Source organism: Prinia subflava, chromosome 2 (assembly GCF_021018805.1).
Source record: "Prinia subflava isolate CZ2003 ecotype Zambia chromosome 2, Cam_Psub_1.2, whole genome shotgun sequence".
NCBI lineage: Eukaryota > Metazoa > Chordata > Aves > Passeriformes > Cisticolidae > Prinia > Prinia subflava.
Genome location: NC_086248.1, coordinates 16466151 through 16484269, shown reverse-complemented (window position 1 = coordinate 16484269; position 18119 = coordinate 16466151). Strand labels below are relative to the sequence as shown.

The 18119-nt window shown below is 40.1% G+C and overlaps 1 protein-coding gene across 1 annotated transcript in view; it reads left to right on the top strand.

The window, feature by feature from the left end:
• Nucleotides 1-16438, top strand: part of RNF144A (ring finger protein 144A) — a 62510-nt gene extending 46072 nt beyond the window's left edge. The window contains exons 4-9 of the mRNA XM_063425265.1: nucleotides 3391-3495; nucleotides 3694-3754; nucleotides 4747-4954; nucleotides 6754-6901; nucleotides 8167-8256; nucleotides 11643-16438. Coding sequence (XP_063281335.1) covers nucleotides 3391-3495; nucleotides 3694-3754; nucleotides 4747-4954; nucleotides 6754-6901; nucleotides 8167-8256; nucleotides 11643-11774 — 744 coding nt within the window. The 3' untranslated portion in view covers nucleotides 11775-16438. The remainder of the gene's footprint in view (nucleotides 1-3390; nucleotides 3496-3693; nucleotides 3755-4746; nucleotides 4955-6753; nucleotides 6902-8166; nucleotides 8257-11642) is intronic.
• The last annotated feature ends 1681 nt before the right edge of the window (nucleotides 16439-18119 follow it).

The following is an 18119-nucleotide window of genomic DNA, read 5'->3' as shown; positions in this document are numbered from 1 at the left end:
GAAGTACGACACATCTTGCTGAGCTTTAAATACTACACTGTGCTTGGCAGCTTCAGAAAGGAAGTCATCCCTTTATTAGTCATCTGTCTCTGAGGCAACAGAAGAAAAAGTGTTCCAAATTTATACAGGCTTATAGTAAAACTGCTGCTGAATTGGGCTCTCAGTTGATCTTTGTGAGGGAATGGATTTGGGCCAAAACTCCTCAAAATGGATGTTCTCTGCCCTTTGTCATGGGGACAGCAAATGCCCATAGGATTCATGGATTAGCAGGTGACAGAAAAAGTTATGCATACGTCAGAAAGGACAACAGTGATGGAAAGAGGACAGAACAGGGATCCACAAGGAGTATGCATGCACAGTGAGCAATACAGGAGTAGTGCTCAGGGGAGCTAACTGGTCTCTTTTGACCTGCATCCATTAGAGGAATAATAAAGATGTTCCTTAGCATATTAGTTTTATATGGGTCAGTGTACTCTTGTGACCTTACTCCAGTCTCAGGCCTTAGGTATCTAATTTCAGCTCCTGTTTTCTCTGAGAAAAGTTATGCAGTGCACTTCATTTTGAATGTTCTTTGGGGTGGCCTACACTCCCACGTTTTTTGTTCATGCTATAGAGTACTTTATTGCCTTAATGGAAGGACTATGAAGATACTTTCTTCCAGCATTGGATCAAATTGCATAGAAAACTCACAAAAGTTTCCCATCTTTTTGTAATTGTTTTACAATGAATTTTTCATAGTATATGATTGAAAACCTAACACTGCTTTGTTGTGTTGGTTGTGTGCTGCCGCATTTCCGCTACTGTAGCCAGTCTTACACGAGTTGCGTGTCTTGTGTCTGCTCTCAAGCGAAGCCACAGGTACCCTGTGCATCAAATTCTCTTGCAACCGCTTTGGGTTCCTCTTTCTCCACCCAAGAAGTCTCAGGAGTCTTGAGCGGATAGTGTGTTTTATCCTCTGCCTATTTTCCAGCAATATTTAGTAGCCTTGAGGCATTTCTCGGAAGGTGAAGCATGAGGAGTGCACTTGACTGTGCTGATTTTGAGAAGGCAGCGGCCAATGCCCCATCAGGGGAAGGGAAAGGCCATGGACACTGCTAGTGACAGGGATGAACTGTGTCATTTCTTGGAAAATGAGAGGAAAGGGAAGCAAATTGAATAGGCTTTGGCAATAGTCCTAAACAGGTTGAGGACGAGAATTAGCCACATTAATGATTAATGATAGCAAAGCTCATTCAGCTTGAAAAGTACTTTCTATAAGTGCTAAGTGCTGGCATTAAAAATGTATGCATTTTCATTTTAATCCTCCTTTGGCGTCTGCAAATGGAGAGGAAAGGGAAGAGCTAGCAGTGTCATTATAGTAGCAGTAATACCTCACTACAGCTGAAATCACAGCTTGCCAAGGCACACAGCCTAGGGTCTGGGTCTTGCAGAGCTCAGCCTGTCGAGGTTAGTGATACAGGTTCTCGTGAAGTGTTCCACCACCTGCCATGCAGAGCTCCAGGTGAAGGCTTGGAAACCTTCTGCAAGTCAAACATCTACTAAATGAACAGTTGTCCTCATTAAATCCCTGCTGAGGAAGACAGAGACTAATTGTAGTCTGTCACACATGAATTTCTTTGCAGTTAAAAAATATTTATAAATATCAATTATCTCATCTCAGTTTTGTTTGTTAGTTGTTTTTTTTTTCCATAAATTGATCTACTTTCTCTAATGCTTGGGAGGCACAGAGAAATGGAGCTCTAACAGAAATGATTTGTTGTGCAATCAAGGTGGTGGCAAGTTGCCACCAGAAATGCTGTGGACCAGAACAGCAGAGACTGTGTGGGCAAGAAGTACAGTCTTTGCTGCAATCAAGCTATAAGAGGTAAAATCTAGAATAATTTGTTAATAGAGGTGTCTGGAAGGAGCTGAAGCGAGAGGCAGAAGAGAAAGAGAAGAGGTTTGAAATCTGAACTGTAGCAGCTACAAGCCACATGAGTGGGGGTTAGGCTGGAAGGTGCTTGTTGATGGGCTATTTGATTTCACAGGGTGAAGGAAGAAGCAGTTTGGGAGAAGCAGTTTTTTGCTCTGACCCGAAGTTAGGCACAACAGCCTTGGCACAGTCAATGCACCCTTTGCCTTCCCAGGCTGGTGGTGAGTCAGCAGCTGCATACCTTTTGTAAATGTCTGGAAATGGTAACTGAAATCCTTGTTTTGCCAGTTTGCTGCAGAGTGTACAGTCCTTCTGCCTCCCACACAGCTGTATGCTGAGCTGGTTTCATATCTTCATTTCACTCTGCTGTTGGTCTAGCCTCACTCTTTATCCACACATCTGCAAATACAGAGTTAGGCACCTTGTTCTGTAGTTGTCTCCAGTTTGCTTATGCCAGCTGAGCACACGGGCAGGGTGAGAACATCACAGGGTGCCTCATCCACTGGGAAGCAGACCCTCATCTGCTCTTTCTGTGTCGTGTTGGCCTGGTGGGAGCTGCATGGTAGCAGCAGAGAGCAGGGTCTCTTCATCACTCCCTTGTCTTCCCAACAGACAATTACGCATTTGCTCTCAACTTGATGTAGGAAGGGTGGAGGTGGAGGAGAGTTGTTGCTCATCAAGAATAACAAGGTTTAATCTTAATTTGCCCTTGGTCAAAAATATCCACTTTTCTTCTCTGTTTTGTTAATAGTCGTGCTGTGCACTGTTGTGTTAGAGGCTACATGTGCAGTTTTAAGTTGGGCAAAATGCTGTGGTTGCTAGGGGAGAAAAGTATTAGTATTACCAATATTTATTATATGGTCCCCATGGAAACTATAGTTATTCGGAGAGTCCTAATTCTCACATTTTTTCTTTTTATGGAAAAGTTACTTCTTTAATCATGAAACTCAGATAGTTATTTTCCAAGAATAGATGGCAAGATACACAACTCCCTTTGTGTTCTAGTATGCTTGCTATGTCTGCCTATGGAGAATTACTGCTTACTAAGCTATGTTGTGACTTCCAGTCACACAAAGATCTTTAGAGTGTGGTTAAGCTAATTGTATCATGGAGGTGTTTTGTTATTTTTTGTCCCTCTGCTTCTTCTTTGATTTGTACTTTCCTCCATTGTTATTTTTTAATTTGCTGCATATTTTAAATTGATGAAGAGCTATTTGGTTAATTTTGGTTTAAGTGATCTTAGAGGTTTTTTCAACCTAGATGATTCTATGATTTGATGGGGAAATAAGTTTGCTGTTTTCTTCTTAGGGATGTAACTGTGGCAAAAGCTCTGAATGTGGCTCATGGCTGTAAAAGAGACACAATAGTAGCTGTTTTTTCGAAGTTTGGGTTATACAGATTTTCAGATGAAAGCTGTTAAAATACTGAGTGATTTATCCTTGGCAGAATCGTTAACTCATTATTTGGCTCTCTTTCAGTGCCTAAAACAGTATGTGGAACTTCTGATCAAAGAAGGTCTAGAAACAGCAATCAGCTGCCCTGATGCTGCCTGCCCAAAGCGGGGTCATCTGCAAGAAAATGAGGTACACTCTTCCTGCAAAGAGAGTGTTTTCCTTACAGGATGTTAAAATGTGTCTTGTTTTTCATGTTACAGCTTCCATTTTTGACAACGTATGTTTTTATTAATTCTTCAGAGGTTAAATAATCTGTCTCTGTTTAAAATTACTTAGATTATTACTGTTCCTAACTGGAATTTTTTCTTCTTTTCCTTGTTTCAACAGATTGAGTGCATGGTTGCATCAGAAATCATGCAAAGGTATAAGAAGCTACAGTTTGAAAGAGGTAACACATATAACACTACCCACTGAAGACTGTGAGAATGGGTTTGTTCCAGAGCAATCCTATAAATCAGTCTCTGCATGTTCTTGCTGTAGCATTGTGCGTTATTTGCTTGGTCATCAGAAAGGAAAACCCCAAAACCTAAAAAATAATTGCTTCTCTTCTTGCCTGCATGATTCCCAGAACTGCAGCATTCTGGGAATAAACTAAGGAAAGAAAATTGCTATGTTTTTAAATAACTAAGGGAGGGAGTGACTTCTATTTTGAGATTTGCTGTTTAACTTGACTACTAGTATTGTAGGGGCCAGAGAGGAATACGGACATCTTTCACAGAGCCAAGATTATCCCCTTGATCAGCATTTGGTGCAGAATTAATGGGCAGTTCTGTGTGTAATGATACAAACACATTAAGAATATAAGCTGACTGTGTGCCTATGGAGATGTGGAATGGTGTGGCCATAGAGAACTTAAAGTTTTGCTAAGGGCAGGACCCAGCCTAGAAACCACTGCAGTCATTTGTGATTCAATGGGCTTTGAAACATGAAGTGACGTAGCCATAAGGAGCCTCCAAGAAAGGGCTGAAACTGTATTTTATGCTGTTGTTAATCATGTGGTTACGTTAGAGTAGAAGTCAACTTGAAATAAGTTCTTAGTGGGCAAGGCATTGTAAAAACATTTTCTGGTGGGTTTTACTGCATAGTATACACTGTATTTAACTTCAAGCACAACTGAAAAAAATACATCTTCTCAGAACAAATTTAGTTCAGTGAATGAAAGTGGGCAATTAATTGAGACTCGTGAAACTCACTTTGGTTTGCTGCCTGTTTGCAAAGCAGGCCAGATTTATGTTAATGTGGGTCGCATAAATTAAAAAGCTCTTTTTTAAAGTTTGTGTCTTCAAATGCCCTGCCAGACAACCTCAGCTGAAATGCATTGTTATGGAAGGCTGATCTTGTACCCGCCTTTGAATTTGGTTCTTTTCTGTCCCTTTGCAGAAGTGCTTTTGGATCCATGCCGGACTTGGTGTCCATCCTCTACTTGCCAGGCAGTTTGCCAGCTCCAGGAATCAAGCCCACAGGACCCTCAGCTGGTCCAGTGCAAAGTGTGTGACATTGAGTTCTGCTCTGCTTGCAAATCTAATTGGCATCCGGGTCAAGGCTGTCAAGAGAACATGCCAATCTCTTTTCTTCCAGGAGAAACAAGGTAAGATATTGCAAAAGATTAAGTGTTTAGAAGCTAAATACTCAAAGAGGCATTTTCCTGATGTTTTGTTCTAAAGCTGTTTCCTTCACTTAGTCATTCCTTTTCTTTTACTGCTGTATTCTAAAACTGAACAGCTCTTGGCTGCCTCACTCTTTGCCAGCATTCCCAGCAAAGCACAGAGGAGCTGCTTGAGCCTTTGGCCTTTTGCCCCAGTGGGAAAAATATGCCATCCAGGCAGCTCATCAGCTTCCCTTGAGAGATGATCTTGTTACTGCTGCTCTTCTGGACAATGTGAGAGTTGGTAACATCATGCCAGACAGTGATTTTTAGGATACCCTGTCAATCATCCCCTCTGCCTCACACTTGGCCTATGATCTTAAGTTCTGTTTCAAGTGGTCTCTGGTGGCAAACTGCAGCCACTGAATAAGAAAGGCCATTGTGTATGTGTTCCACTTCATGTCAAGGCTTTTTCAAAGATTGTGTTGCCCTCCAAGGCATCATTAAAGCCCTGCCCAACTTTGGACTTACTTAGTCATACCTTGTCTTCTTTCAAACTTTGCTGTAACAGATGACTAGCTAGGATGATGTCATAATGAGTTCCTGATCAAATACACTGACTTTTGCACATGCTTTTGTTTCTGCTTAACAAGAACTGAAAGTTGCTTGGCAAAAATTTCATGGCAAGGTAACAAACTTCATCTATTTTTGCTTAGTGTTTTGGTTGCTTCTAGGGTTTTTTTCCACACTTAATTTTTTTGCTCCACTGAGTAAAAGTAAAAATTGTTTTTTCATTATTCTGAAGCATAATGTGCCTGTTAGCAGAGTGTGGATTTTCATATACATTTTATGAATACAAACCATTTTTTCTAGTACAGTTACCCCTAGTGTTAGTAATTAGTGTGTGTCCTTTTATCCTGCTATTTGGCAATTAATCAACCAATCATGAGTCCTGTTTTCCAGCAAATTGTTGCTTTCATCAGTCATTCTTGTATCAAACACTGGCAGTAGTGGCAGGAATCATCATTTAAGGTACATTTTGGTTGTTAGTGAGCATTAAGCCTGAATACAGTAGAAATCTGTACAAGGGAAATAAAAGTTGTTCCACTGTTTCAACATTCCTCTGTGTTGTGCCCATTATACGAGGGGACACCTGTGGTTTTGCACACTTGTGCAAGAACAGTCAGTGCTGACCCTAACTCATGAAGAGTGACTTGTTAGGACTCTGTCAACAGAGACCAAGTTTAACTGAAAGAACAACTTGCACCAAAACCTCATTGGTTTTGATTTGGAGGGAAACTCCTAGGGAGGATCCTCAAGGAGGGCACAGACAAGTAATCTATCCCTGGTGCCCCAGTCCAGAGGAATGTGGTCTGGGGTTATTGTGCAATTAAGGGATTGTTTCTGGATCTGAGAAAAAGGGAGAGAAAAGAAAAATAATCTAGATGTGCAAAATATTTAGGTGTGAGCTACCTGCTGCTCACCTGGTACATTACAGGAGAAAACTAATATCTATCAGTATCAGTAGATAGCAGAAACAGCTGTATTTTACATGGTGAAGAAAATATCCAAACTTTTATGTAGACACTGTGGTCATTAAACACCTTTTTGTAGATATATGTTTGTAAAGTAATGTACACGCATAATATCCAAATAATAAAATCACTTGAATTCCTGAATCTCTAGGAATTCCTCTTTTTTTAAGGAAAAAAGCAGGCTTGCCTTCACAGCACAATTCTTAAGCATTCATCTCTAAACTGACATGGTCACACTTTTTACTAATTTCTCACTCTCTCCCACAGTTCTGTTTTCAAAATGGAAGATGATGATGCTCCAATCAAACGCTGTCCAAAGTGTAAAGTTTACATTGAACGAGATGAAGGCTGTGCCCAAATGATGTGTAAGAATTGCAAACATGCCTTTTGCTGGTACTGTCTGGAATCTCTTGATGTGAGTACATGCCATGCACTCTGGCTCTCAGAAGCTTAGAAGTTCATTGCCTTGCCATCCAGCTATCTCTTTAATCAGTTACATAAATAGCTCACTAGCTTCTGGCCACAACTCACCAGAGCTGGTGCTGGGAATTTGATAGGATTTGTATCCTCTGTTTTACTTGTCTGACCTGTGTGAATGTAGCATTTGGTCTGAGTCAGTAAATAATTATTAAAAAGTAAATTTTTATTGCAATAATCTATTTACAATCTTTACATGGCAGCTAACATGGGGAAGGGTGTTGCTTTTTTTTTTCCAGTGCTGATTTTCAATGTTGCCTTTCTCGAAGGCGGTACAGTATGAGACTAGCAATGCTCTCAGTCTGAGGATGTTTGACAAACTAGATGTGGTATGTCACTAGCAGTCAAATTTGTTCACCATTCATTGTATTCTGTGGGACTAGAAATAGATCTGACACAGAAGAAAGAATACAATGTTCTCCCAGCAGCAGGAATGTGTTGGTCTATAAGCTGCTGCTGTCATATGTTTATATTTTTTTTAAATCAGCCTGTTATCATGTCCACGGATCAGAGTATATACAATACACAACATCTGTTTCCATGTCATCATTTGTACTTTATAACATTGTTAACAATAGCAAAGGAAATTACGTTCCTGAAAGCTACTCCAACTATTCAAATCCCGTGGTTGTCCCATTTGAATACTTTACTAACAATCCTGAAGTTACAGACTCCTCACATGCTCTCACAGATAAAAAAGCAGTGTTGCCTTAGAACTAGGCCTGCTGTCTTGTCTGGTTTGTAAGAGGCTGACAGGATTGATAGGGACATAATATCTCAAAAATCTGTTTTGTCTTTCTGTTCTTCAGCTAGATAAAGGAAGCAACTTTGGGAAGTCTGTAGCACAAGTACTGATTTTTCTTTGCTCTTTCTATGTATGTGTAAAATACATGCAGTGGTCAGTTTATCTTCTTGGATTCTTTTGCTAAACTTCATGCTGGCATTTAAATATGCAGCTTGAGACCCTTTGGGAGAAGAATTTGTTATATATCTTGTAACTTATGTATCTTATAACACACGCCCAACAAACCGGTTTATGAAGACACCTAACTGTAAACAAAGCACTTTGGAAAGGTTGGACGTGGCCATATCCGCTTGCTTTTATCTTCCTGTGTGATTCCTGGCTTTAAGTTGTCAGGGTATAATGTTTTGTAACTTGCAGAACTTCTGTTTATTGCCTGCCTTCTCATTTAATACTTGCAGGATGATTTTCTCCTTATACATTACGACAAAGGACCGTGTCGAAACAAGCTGGGACACTCCAGGGCATCTGTTATCTGGCACAGGACACAGGTAAAGCTCAGATTTTTGGAAGGTCTCTGCAGGTCTACTACTGTCATAGTGCCTCATTTTAACATGTTAGGGTAAAATTGTGTGCCAAATGGTAACTGATTTTTGTAGGAGATAAAAAGAGGGCAGTAGCTTGGAGTGGAACAATTAGCTCTCCTAGAGAAGATCCTCCTTGGCAAAATGCCACTGAGAACCAGAAAAGGTATGTTTGCAGAGCCAGTTCAGTGCCAGTCCAGATAGGTTCTCACTGAACTTGGAGGATGAATTAGGTTGCCAACCTCAGTATTATTTACAAGGAAGCTCTTCCTGCAAGGCATTTTTAGCTCTGGATCCAGAACTGGAAAGGAATCAACCTGAATACAGACATTATCTTGCTATGGACTCTGACTCCTTCCTGTTGGTTGGATAGAAAGCAACCCTGAAGGTTTATCAGTAGTTTCAAAGATTCAAATTGACAGCTGCAGAGAATGTGAGAATACCTCTTGTAGTCTAGGTTCAGTCTTGCTAGACTCAGCAAGAATGCTGGTAATAAAAGAGCTCTCTGCAGCACTTTGCTGCACACAGTATAAATGCTAATGTGTGACTTTGTCCAATCTATCGCCTTCACAGTCACTTCAGAGATATGGGGACATCTGCATATCTGAGTCATCTCTTCCTAAATAGCCCCTGTGCCTGGAAAAAGTTACCTTAGCTTGACATGAGGCTCTTTTCTTGAAGTACAGGTTTCTTTCCATGTGAGCATAAACCCTAGGTCTATAGAATAATCATCAAGTCTGGATAAACAGCTAAGCTGAAATAAAAGAAGGATCTCACCCCTCTCTTTCCATCCATACCACTGGGTGTCTGAGCTGTGGACTGGATTTTGCTTGGGTTAGCCAATGGTATCTCAGAAAGTGTGTGAGTACATTAAGTTTACTTGATAAACCTGTACTATGAGGTGATTAATGTGATATTTGGAATCTGTTCTAAGCCACTGCAGTTTGTGCAAATGTGTTTAATATATGGAATGTTTGATGATCTGGTCATTGTTGAGAAAGAAGGTGATAATTTACTACTAGTCAGGATATAATTCTGCTAAACCAACCGAAGCCAAATCAACACTCCAATTGTTTCCTTATGTTAACTTTGCATAAGTTGTTAAGGTTCTCCTTAGATTTATCCAAAGCAAATTGAGGTGAGTCTTTGGTTTGTTGTTTGTGGGTTTAAAAAAATATTTGTTTTGGATTGATGCCTAGTAGAGCAGCAATTTCTTCAGAAGAAAAAGAACCAAGGAAAAAGTAAATAAATAATACTCAGCAGGCAGTTTTACTTAAAAGTAAACAACACACACACATAAAACCACAAAAAACCAAAAACAGCAAAACAAAAATCTGAAATTTGGTGATTCCTTTGATGGCATATTGAGGCTGAAAGGAAGGTGTAAATAGATGTTTTCTATTAATTACCAGTAGTCAGTCTGGTCCACTAAATTGCCAGCTTCTAGCTTGGCTCTGTCTGACCAGTGCACTCAGCCTGGGCTGAAAAGAGCAGCATGGCAATAGTTTGCAGTTCATGTTGTTTAAAGATGAGAATTTAACTTTGGTTTCTGGGAAATAAACGCAAAGATTAGTAGAAGTTGCATCAGATTGTCAGCCGCACCAAAAAAAAAAAAAAAAAAAAGAGAGAGAGATGAAACGTGCCCACCTGGGAAGCTGAGAAAGAAATTAAGAAATTGCTGCTGCGAGGAAGCGCAGTGGTGGGGCGCGGCAGCGCGGGTCCTGCAGGGTGGCTGTGTGTGTGTGTGTGTGTGTCTGTCTGTGTGTGTGTGTGTCTGTCTGTGTGTGTGTGTGTCTGTCTGTGTGTGTGTGTGTCTGTCTGTGTGTGTGTGTCTGTCTGTGTGTGTGTGTCTGTCTGTGTGTGTGTGTCTGTCTGTGTGTGTGTGTGTCTGTGTGTGTGTCTGTCTGTGTGTGTGTCTGTCTGTGTGTGTGTCTGTCTGTGTGTGTCTGTCTGTGTGTGTGTGTGTGTGTCTGTCTGTGTGTGTGTGTCTGTCTGTGTGTGTGTGTGTGTCTGTGTGTGTGTCTGTGTGTGTGTCTGTGTGTGTGTGTGTGTGTCTGTCTGTGTGTGTGTCTGTCTGTGTGTGTGTCTGTGTGTGTGTGTGTCTGTCTGTGTGTGTGTGTGTGTGTCTGTCTGTGTGTCTGTCTGTGTGTGTCTCTGTGTGTGTGTGTCTGTCTGTCTGTCTGTGTGTGTGTGTGCGTGCCCGGAGCGCTGTCGCACAGCGCCACCTCCCGCGGCTGCCCGGCGCTGCCGCCGCCGCAGAGCCGCCTGCAGCAGCGTCACTGCCGCGCTACCCGCACCGTCCCACCTATACCATCGCTAATTGCATATTTGACAGCTAACTGAAGTGGCATATCTAGCCCTGACTAGAAGAATCCTTAATGAGTGATGCACTCTAATTACATTTTGCCTTCTGCTGTGAGGTTTTGCTATTGCATTAGCATTCCACTCTTGCCATCGTTATTCAAAATTATTTACAGACACTCTCGTGAATAAATATAAATTAGTCTCTCAAATACTTGTGGGCATATCGTTGCAGCATCACTCTTATAGTTAGTTGCCTATGGCAAATGGGAAACTTGCTCAGGCAATGAAGCTCAACTTGATTGTTTTAAAAATAATTTTCCAAGTTCAAGTTCTGTAGAAATTACTACTTTGTCACACTGACTAGGTAGGGAAGTCTATGGTCCTCTGCTCATGCTGGGAGGGAGGTGATCAATAAATACAAGATTCACTTAGAGTTAGATCTTGTCCCCTGAAGCAGCAGATGAGCCCAGGTCTGACTCCAAAAAGCCATTGCATATGCAAAGTCCTCCTGTAGTCCATGCTGTCAGTAATCTGTGATTGAAATTCCCAAGCTTGAGTTCCTGCTGGTGGGACATTGTGGGATTCTTCACAGATTCTCTGAACACCATCAACAGCTTGACTAATTCTTCTTGAAGCTTTCTCCAGAAAAAAAGGGAGCATATGAAATTGAGAGTCTTTCCTATAGCCTTGATTTCAATCTTAATATTTAGGTTTGATCAAGAAAAAAAGTAGTGATTTGCTTCATTAGTTGTTTGAGATACAAGAAAACTCAAAAAGGCAAATAGACTTCTGCATCATTTTCTGTGATAAAACAGAGTTCTGTAACACAGTTCTGACTGGAGCCATAAAATATGAACGGTCACGCTAATTTCACATTCACTCACATTTACTGGACACAGGAGCTGACTGTAGTATACACATGGAAGAGTCCTGGCTCTGATAAGGTCAGTGGCATTTGCTGAGGTCTTTTTGATGGACACAGATGATGTAGCAGACACAGAATCTAGGCAATGCTATCTCTGACAAAATGTTATCCCTTTCTCTTACAGGTAGTAGGCATTTTTGCAGGATTTGGTCTTCTACTTTTGGTGGCCTCCCCTTTCCTTCTACTTGCTACACCATTTGTTCTGTGCTGCAAGTGCAAATGTAATAAAGGAGATGATGACCCTCTACCTACCTAGACTGAGAGAAGATTGGACTCATCACAACATATTTTGATTTTACTGTTGCTGTTGTTTCCCTCTTGCACTTACATTGCTGTAGCCTTACTTGCCCGTTCTGCTTTTTGTTGACACGGTCTTGATTCCAGGAACTGTTGTTACTGCTGTTGTACAGACCACTTGATAACAACAGACAAGGAGGGTAATAGAAGGCAAGTTTGGTGCTAAAGGGAGACCACAGACCTGGGTAGCTATCTGAAATTAAGAGGTGATACTGCTAAAAATAATACAGAAGGTCGGTTCTGCCCTGCTGGTGGACTGGGAACTGTACTGAATGACATCAGCAAACCAAGCTGAAAAAGCCTACAAACTTCTGCATATCTGTTTGCTTCCGAATTTGGTGTCTTATTCCTGCATATGTTTGAGTTGCCTGTCATCTAAATCAGATAGTCAACTTTGTTGACATCATCTACACATCTGTTTTTGTGAAAGCCATCACAATGTCCTTTTTAGTACCTATTTTTTCCCAAGTGTAACAAAATTAGTAAGGTGCATATAGGCCATCCTATGCCTTTCTTGAAATTTGGGAAGGATCAGAGGGCCAAAGTTGGTCCTCCTGCCTTCCACGAATTTTATAAAGTCTTACAAGAAATCTGTTTGATTAAAAGCTACATTTTAAAATAAATTGATGAAGCTGTAAGATTGAGTGGCAACACAAACCTGCTATTTAATCAAGTTTCTTTTAAAAAATCATTGATGGTATTGGTTATCCCTGGACCACTAGTATTTCTCTGAATTGTTATTTTTTGCTTTTGTTTAGGGTTCAACTACACTTATAGGGCTATGTAACTTCTAATCCAGGTATCTTAATCTTTTTATAGATACATAGATATATATAATCCTATTTAAACCAAATGTGTAAATAGCTGTGCTATTGAAATATTTTGGAAATTCAGGATAGCTTGCTTCTGTCTTTAGGACAATTATTAAAAAACACAGGACTAACTTTACTGTTTAGCAGACTCTTGGGTTATCAATGAGTCTTTCCTTTTAAATACAAAAATACATCATGGTTATCCCTGTAGTTATTATGAAAATGGCTGGGATATTTGTGGAAGTGTTGTGCTTTGCATTTAAACTGCCCATTAAACTTAGCATTAAACTTAGCCCATTTTCAGAGATAATATTGTATGATATGTGGTGTATTGTGTTAATAACAATACTGTGACAAGGTAAGTTTTTATTTGAAAACTAATCACTTGATCGTTTTGCAGAATTCAGTGCTGTGTTTTCAGGGTAGTAAAGTGTGCTATTCAACATACTTCATAACTGAGATTTCTCTGTAGAAATATTTTTTTGAAAACCATTTTGCTCTGATTTTAAAGCCAACAAGAATTTGACTAATAACTTCTCGGCATGAAATATGAAGCACCTGAAACAATGTGTATGTCTGTAATAAGAAGGAAAACATTCTTTTGAATGGCTTGTGAACTTAAGTTTTGCTGCATTTTTTCCTCATCACTTATTTCTGTTATCATCACTGTACTGGGATGGATGAATATCTTGAAAACAGGATAACTTTACACTGAAAATGTCTTAGGATCCTTAAATGCATCTGCTTCTGGCTGCTGTCACAGGCTGGGAATATGTATTCATAGCTCAACCATAAAAAATTACTCTTTATTGGCTTTTGGTTGGGTTACACTGTCTATCTGTTATATTGTACGGCACAGTTTTGAAAAGGGCCAATTTCTTTTAAAAAACTATTCTCCTCTCTTATGTTCCAAGCTTAGTGCTATCCAGTTTCAAACCGTATCTAACCAGAGATTTTAGCTCTGGGAGCTGGAGATTATCTGCAATTTACTTACTTGGCTTTATTTTAATGAGTTCAGCCTCTGTAATGTGAATAAAAAGAATAGCTGGTTTCCAGCAAATCTGAACAAATCGTGATACATCTTCAGATTGTTTATGGCAGTGCACAGTTCAGATCTTTTGTTGTCTGAGTATCTTGAGTATTTTAGCTGTCTTTGTTATTAAAAATTGCTTAGTTGCTCAAAAACATCCGTAGGGAAGTGTGGGTAGTGCATTTGATCCCTGTTTGCCAGTTCCCAGGGCAGTGTGAAGCACTGCTGAATTCAGCAGGCAGGGAAGTGCTTCTCTGGCATCGGCTCAGGCCATCTCCCAGAGGGATCCCAAGCCCTGAGTTGTCCTCAGTCCCTGCTTCATGGTCCAGAATTAGTGGAAACCCTTCTGCAAGGGACAGCTTCCTGAAGGTTAGCTTGAACTATGGCCTTTCCTCCTTGGCCCTGTAATTCTGTTTAACGGGAGAAAAATCCCTGGACAATAGGATGTAGAGACTTCCTGGGTTATTAATTTTCTGGCTGGGGCACTGAGGAGTTTTGCTGTATTGTGGCTGTGACTGATGACCAGTTCTCCTACTGGGAGAACAGTAAACAGGAACATAGTAAACAGGAGAGATTCACTGGCCTGTGAACAGTAATGAGTGTCCTGATATGAGGAGATTTATTTTCTCTGTGCCTTTCTTAGAGAATTTATGCTAAAATATAGCAAAATTTGACTTTTCCAAAGTGCTGTGACGCCAGTTAATAATCAAAGTCAGAATTAATGCATTTCCAGATTCAAAAGAAAAAAGAAAGAAAAATAAGTTCTTTGCAAATAGAGACATTTTAAAATTATAATTGATACTCACAGGTAACATTATATATAATCAGAAAGCTGTGTCAGTATATCTCTGATCTCAACATACTTGAATTGCTACTGGTGATTTTTTTGACACCGTGCTTGTTTCACATCCTGCCTGTTGGAATAGACTACTTGCCTACATACATTTACCAAATACCTACCCATTCTTTTCAGGTTTGCTAAATGTCATTCCGTCTGTATTCTCGGGGATTTTTTGTTTGTTTTTATTGTTGTTAATATTATTGTTGCTGTTACTATTTTTAATGCTGATTTGGTTCCAAAGTAGCAACTTTTGGTGGTGATGTATTAAGTTCAGGGTGCTTTTATGTTACAGCTTATGTTGATATTGTGACATTTAATACCCCAAAACTGAATTGTAAATACATAATTTTAAACTCTGACATTTAAAACCCCTGCTATGGGAAAGGGAACGTTTGTTTCTTCGTCTTTTCAAATGAAAATCTGTTACAACAGCTATGACTTTCTGGATTTACACCAGAAAAATAAGTATCACGGCATGATTTCTGCTGCCTTTTTATGGTTATGCTATTATTTAGGGCGTTTATATTCACACAGAATCGTAGAGTATTCTGATTTGAGAGGACCCACAAGGATCAAGTGCAGCTCTTGAGTGAATGGTCTGTTGGTAAATGCCATTTAATAGAGCTGGTGACAGTACATCATCTGCGTGTTCTTCTGGGGTGTCACATCGTGTCATGTCTGTCGAGTGTGGAGTCCCAGCTCCACAGGCTGTGCATCTCCCTGGGCTTGCCTTTAGTTGGGCTGAAGCCAGTCCCGAGGGAGATCAGGAGTACAGCCCACTTCATCTTCAATGGTGGTAGCATTGGGTTTTCCCTGTGACATTGGACAAGTCACTTACTGCCTTTTATCTCAATTTAATCATCTTTTAAGTGAATGGACTGGTGTTTACCTCAGGAGGGCTGTGAGGGCAAATTCATTGGTTTTTGAGGCTCTTCAAAAGTTTGTGATGAACAATTATATATAGAAGGTTACTGTAGTTTTATGTTAATATTTCAGTTTTATTCATGTTGGCATTCATCCTCAAGCCTACCACTACTGACTTGAGCATGTCAAGAATTTAGGATACCTTCCCCCACGTACTATGAAGCATGATTTTTCCTCAGATACTCTGGTGCATAAATTAGGCAAAATCCCAAACAGCAGAGTAGATAAACTCTCAGTTTACAACTGAGCTCCTAACATGCAGAAAACAATCAAAATTAGTGAATAGCTCTCATTCATGGAGCTGACAGGATAAAATATCCCATAGGTCAGAAAAATATGAAAGCGTTTTTTTAAAAACAATGTTATGGGCAGAAAGATTAGAATGAAGTTCTGTGCATTTCATCTGTAGACCTTTTACTGTATAGGAATAAATATTTTTAATGCAGACCATTATCATTCCAGTGAGGTGCAGCATGCATAATAAACCTTTGTGCAGGTTTGCTTTTTTAAAACCAAAGTTTGTACGTTTCATGTACAGAATCTAAAAGCCTGAGGAAGACAAGTGAATTACTGTTGTTGATGACAGTGATACTAAGGACATCAAAAAACCTGCATCAGCCCTTAATTGCTAATGCACTTGTACTAAGTAAGGCATGCTGTTTGTGTTTAGAGCCCTGTGGTCTTCATGATTGCTTTGATTCGTGTATATCTTATAAGAATTCCAGGAACATTAGGTACAGGTACATGGTACATAACTGAACCTTTCTTCATCATTTTATTATGATGTATTTTAAACTTGTATAGGGATAAGCATGAAGGAGTCATGCGTATGTATAAATAATGTATTTGACCAGTGTAAAAATAGTTCTGTTGATGTATTTGAAATGTAAGTGCATTTTGTGCCACTAACACTGTGATGTATAAAGGAGCTGTTGAATGCCTTTTAATGTGGTGTTTTGTACTTTGAATCATATTGGAGAGTTTAATTTGTAATTTCAATAGATATTTTAAATGAATGTGTTTCCTGTGATTCTTCATAGTGAGTTTTCCCTGTGCTTCTCTGCCTCTCAGTCCTTTGGAGAAAGCACAGCCTGAAGACCTCCTGCCACGATTCTGGACATAATTGTGGTTTGTGACTCAGCATCTCCCAGCTTAGTTAAAAGAAGGAATCTGGATATCTCTAGAAATAATTTGGTGCAGAGCTGCATCCTTGAACCAGCTCCTGTTGTAGTCCATGGATGGATGCTCTAGGCAGGTGAATGTGCTGCCCAAGGATCACTCTGAGGTGTGTTTATGCTCTTGCACCATGGGTTCAGGTCTGGTGCAGGTGGCTGCAAGCAGCTTGCACTCCCTTCAGGTTGGTGTGGAAGACAAACTTCAGAGCAAAGCCCAGTCTCCTGAATAACTGAGCATATTTAACTCTATGACAGTGGTAATGAGTTCTCATGTTCTTGACTCCATCTCCACAAGTACTTTACATTTTACCTAAACTGCAACTGAGAATGTAGAGTTTTCTTTAGTTCCCACAGTTGATTTCGCACTTGTTAGGAAGCAATTTGTCTATACCTATAAAAAAATCACAGGCACAATTTCTTTAAAAAATGGTGTGCATAAAGTATATGCATCTATGTGCATATTTCTACCTGACTACTTCAGAAAAGGCCATATAATAGCTGCTACTAACTCATTTCTTCTTTCATTTTCATGGAGCATAATGATTTTTCTCCATAAGAGTAAGAGGAAGTTAGATTTTTTTATTTAATTAATTTGGCAGAAAATAGTGTCTAAAAGCCACAAGAGGTTTTGACCTCTTCTAGAAGCAGGTATTGTTAACAAAGGGATCTTTCTGTTTGCTTCTGCTATTCCCACACTGTGTTGCTTCCAATTAATGGATGTTTGGTATTTCAGTTTTCTCTTGGAGAGTGGGATTATTTCTCAGTCATGTGCAAAAACCGTGTAGTTTAATGACCTTTAGCTTCTGGGCAGTCCCTCTGTTTCTCTACCAGGTTCAGCTTCCCTTGCCGTGGAAGGATTTTCTAACCTGTGCCTTTTAGCTGTGTGACCAGTTTCTGCACAACAAGTCTGTCTCGTCAGAGAATCAAGCACTGCAGAAATAAAGTGGAGTTACAGTCATCTGTATAAAATTAGAAAATTTAAGTTGAATTCTTAAGTGGCAAACTTATAGCACATGTATGTTCTAGTAAATAGTGCCCAGGATCATTCAGTTGCCAGAGCTGAACCACATCATAGCAGTGAGTTCTCTTAGGAGGGACTGCAGCCCCAGAATAATTCCTGAAGTGTGCCTGGGCATTGGATGGAGGAATTCTGCTCAAAATCATGTCAGTAACTGTCCTGTAAGAACTGAAAGACTGAGACACAGGAGAAATGCATGAGCTTGTGCAAAATTGCATTTAAAATTGCTTCGGCAGATGAGCAGAGTGCAACATGTCTTTGTTTTCATGCCTTAGAAATTATTAGTGGTCTCATTTTGTTGAAGTCCCATGTTACTGTTATGAGGGGTACAGGTCGAGTGAGGGATTCCTGAGTTGGAATAGGGATAAACTCTTCCAGCTGCCTTAGCAAAGTCCCTGGGATGTGTGTTCCGGGCAGTGAGCGGTGCTGCCGCGAGCCAGCAGGGAGCAGCCGCTGCTCGCTGCGGCTCAGCGTGGGCTGCCTCGCAGGAGAAATCCCTGGGAA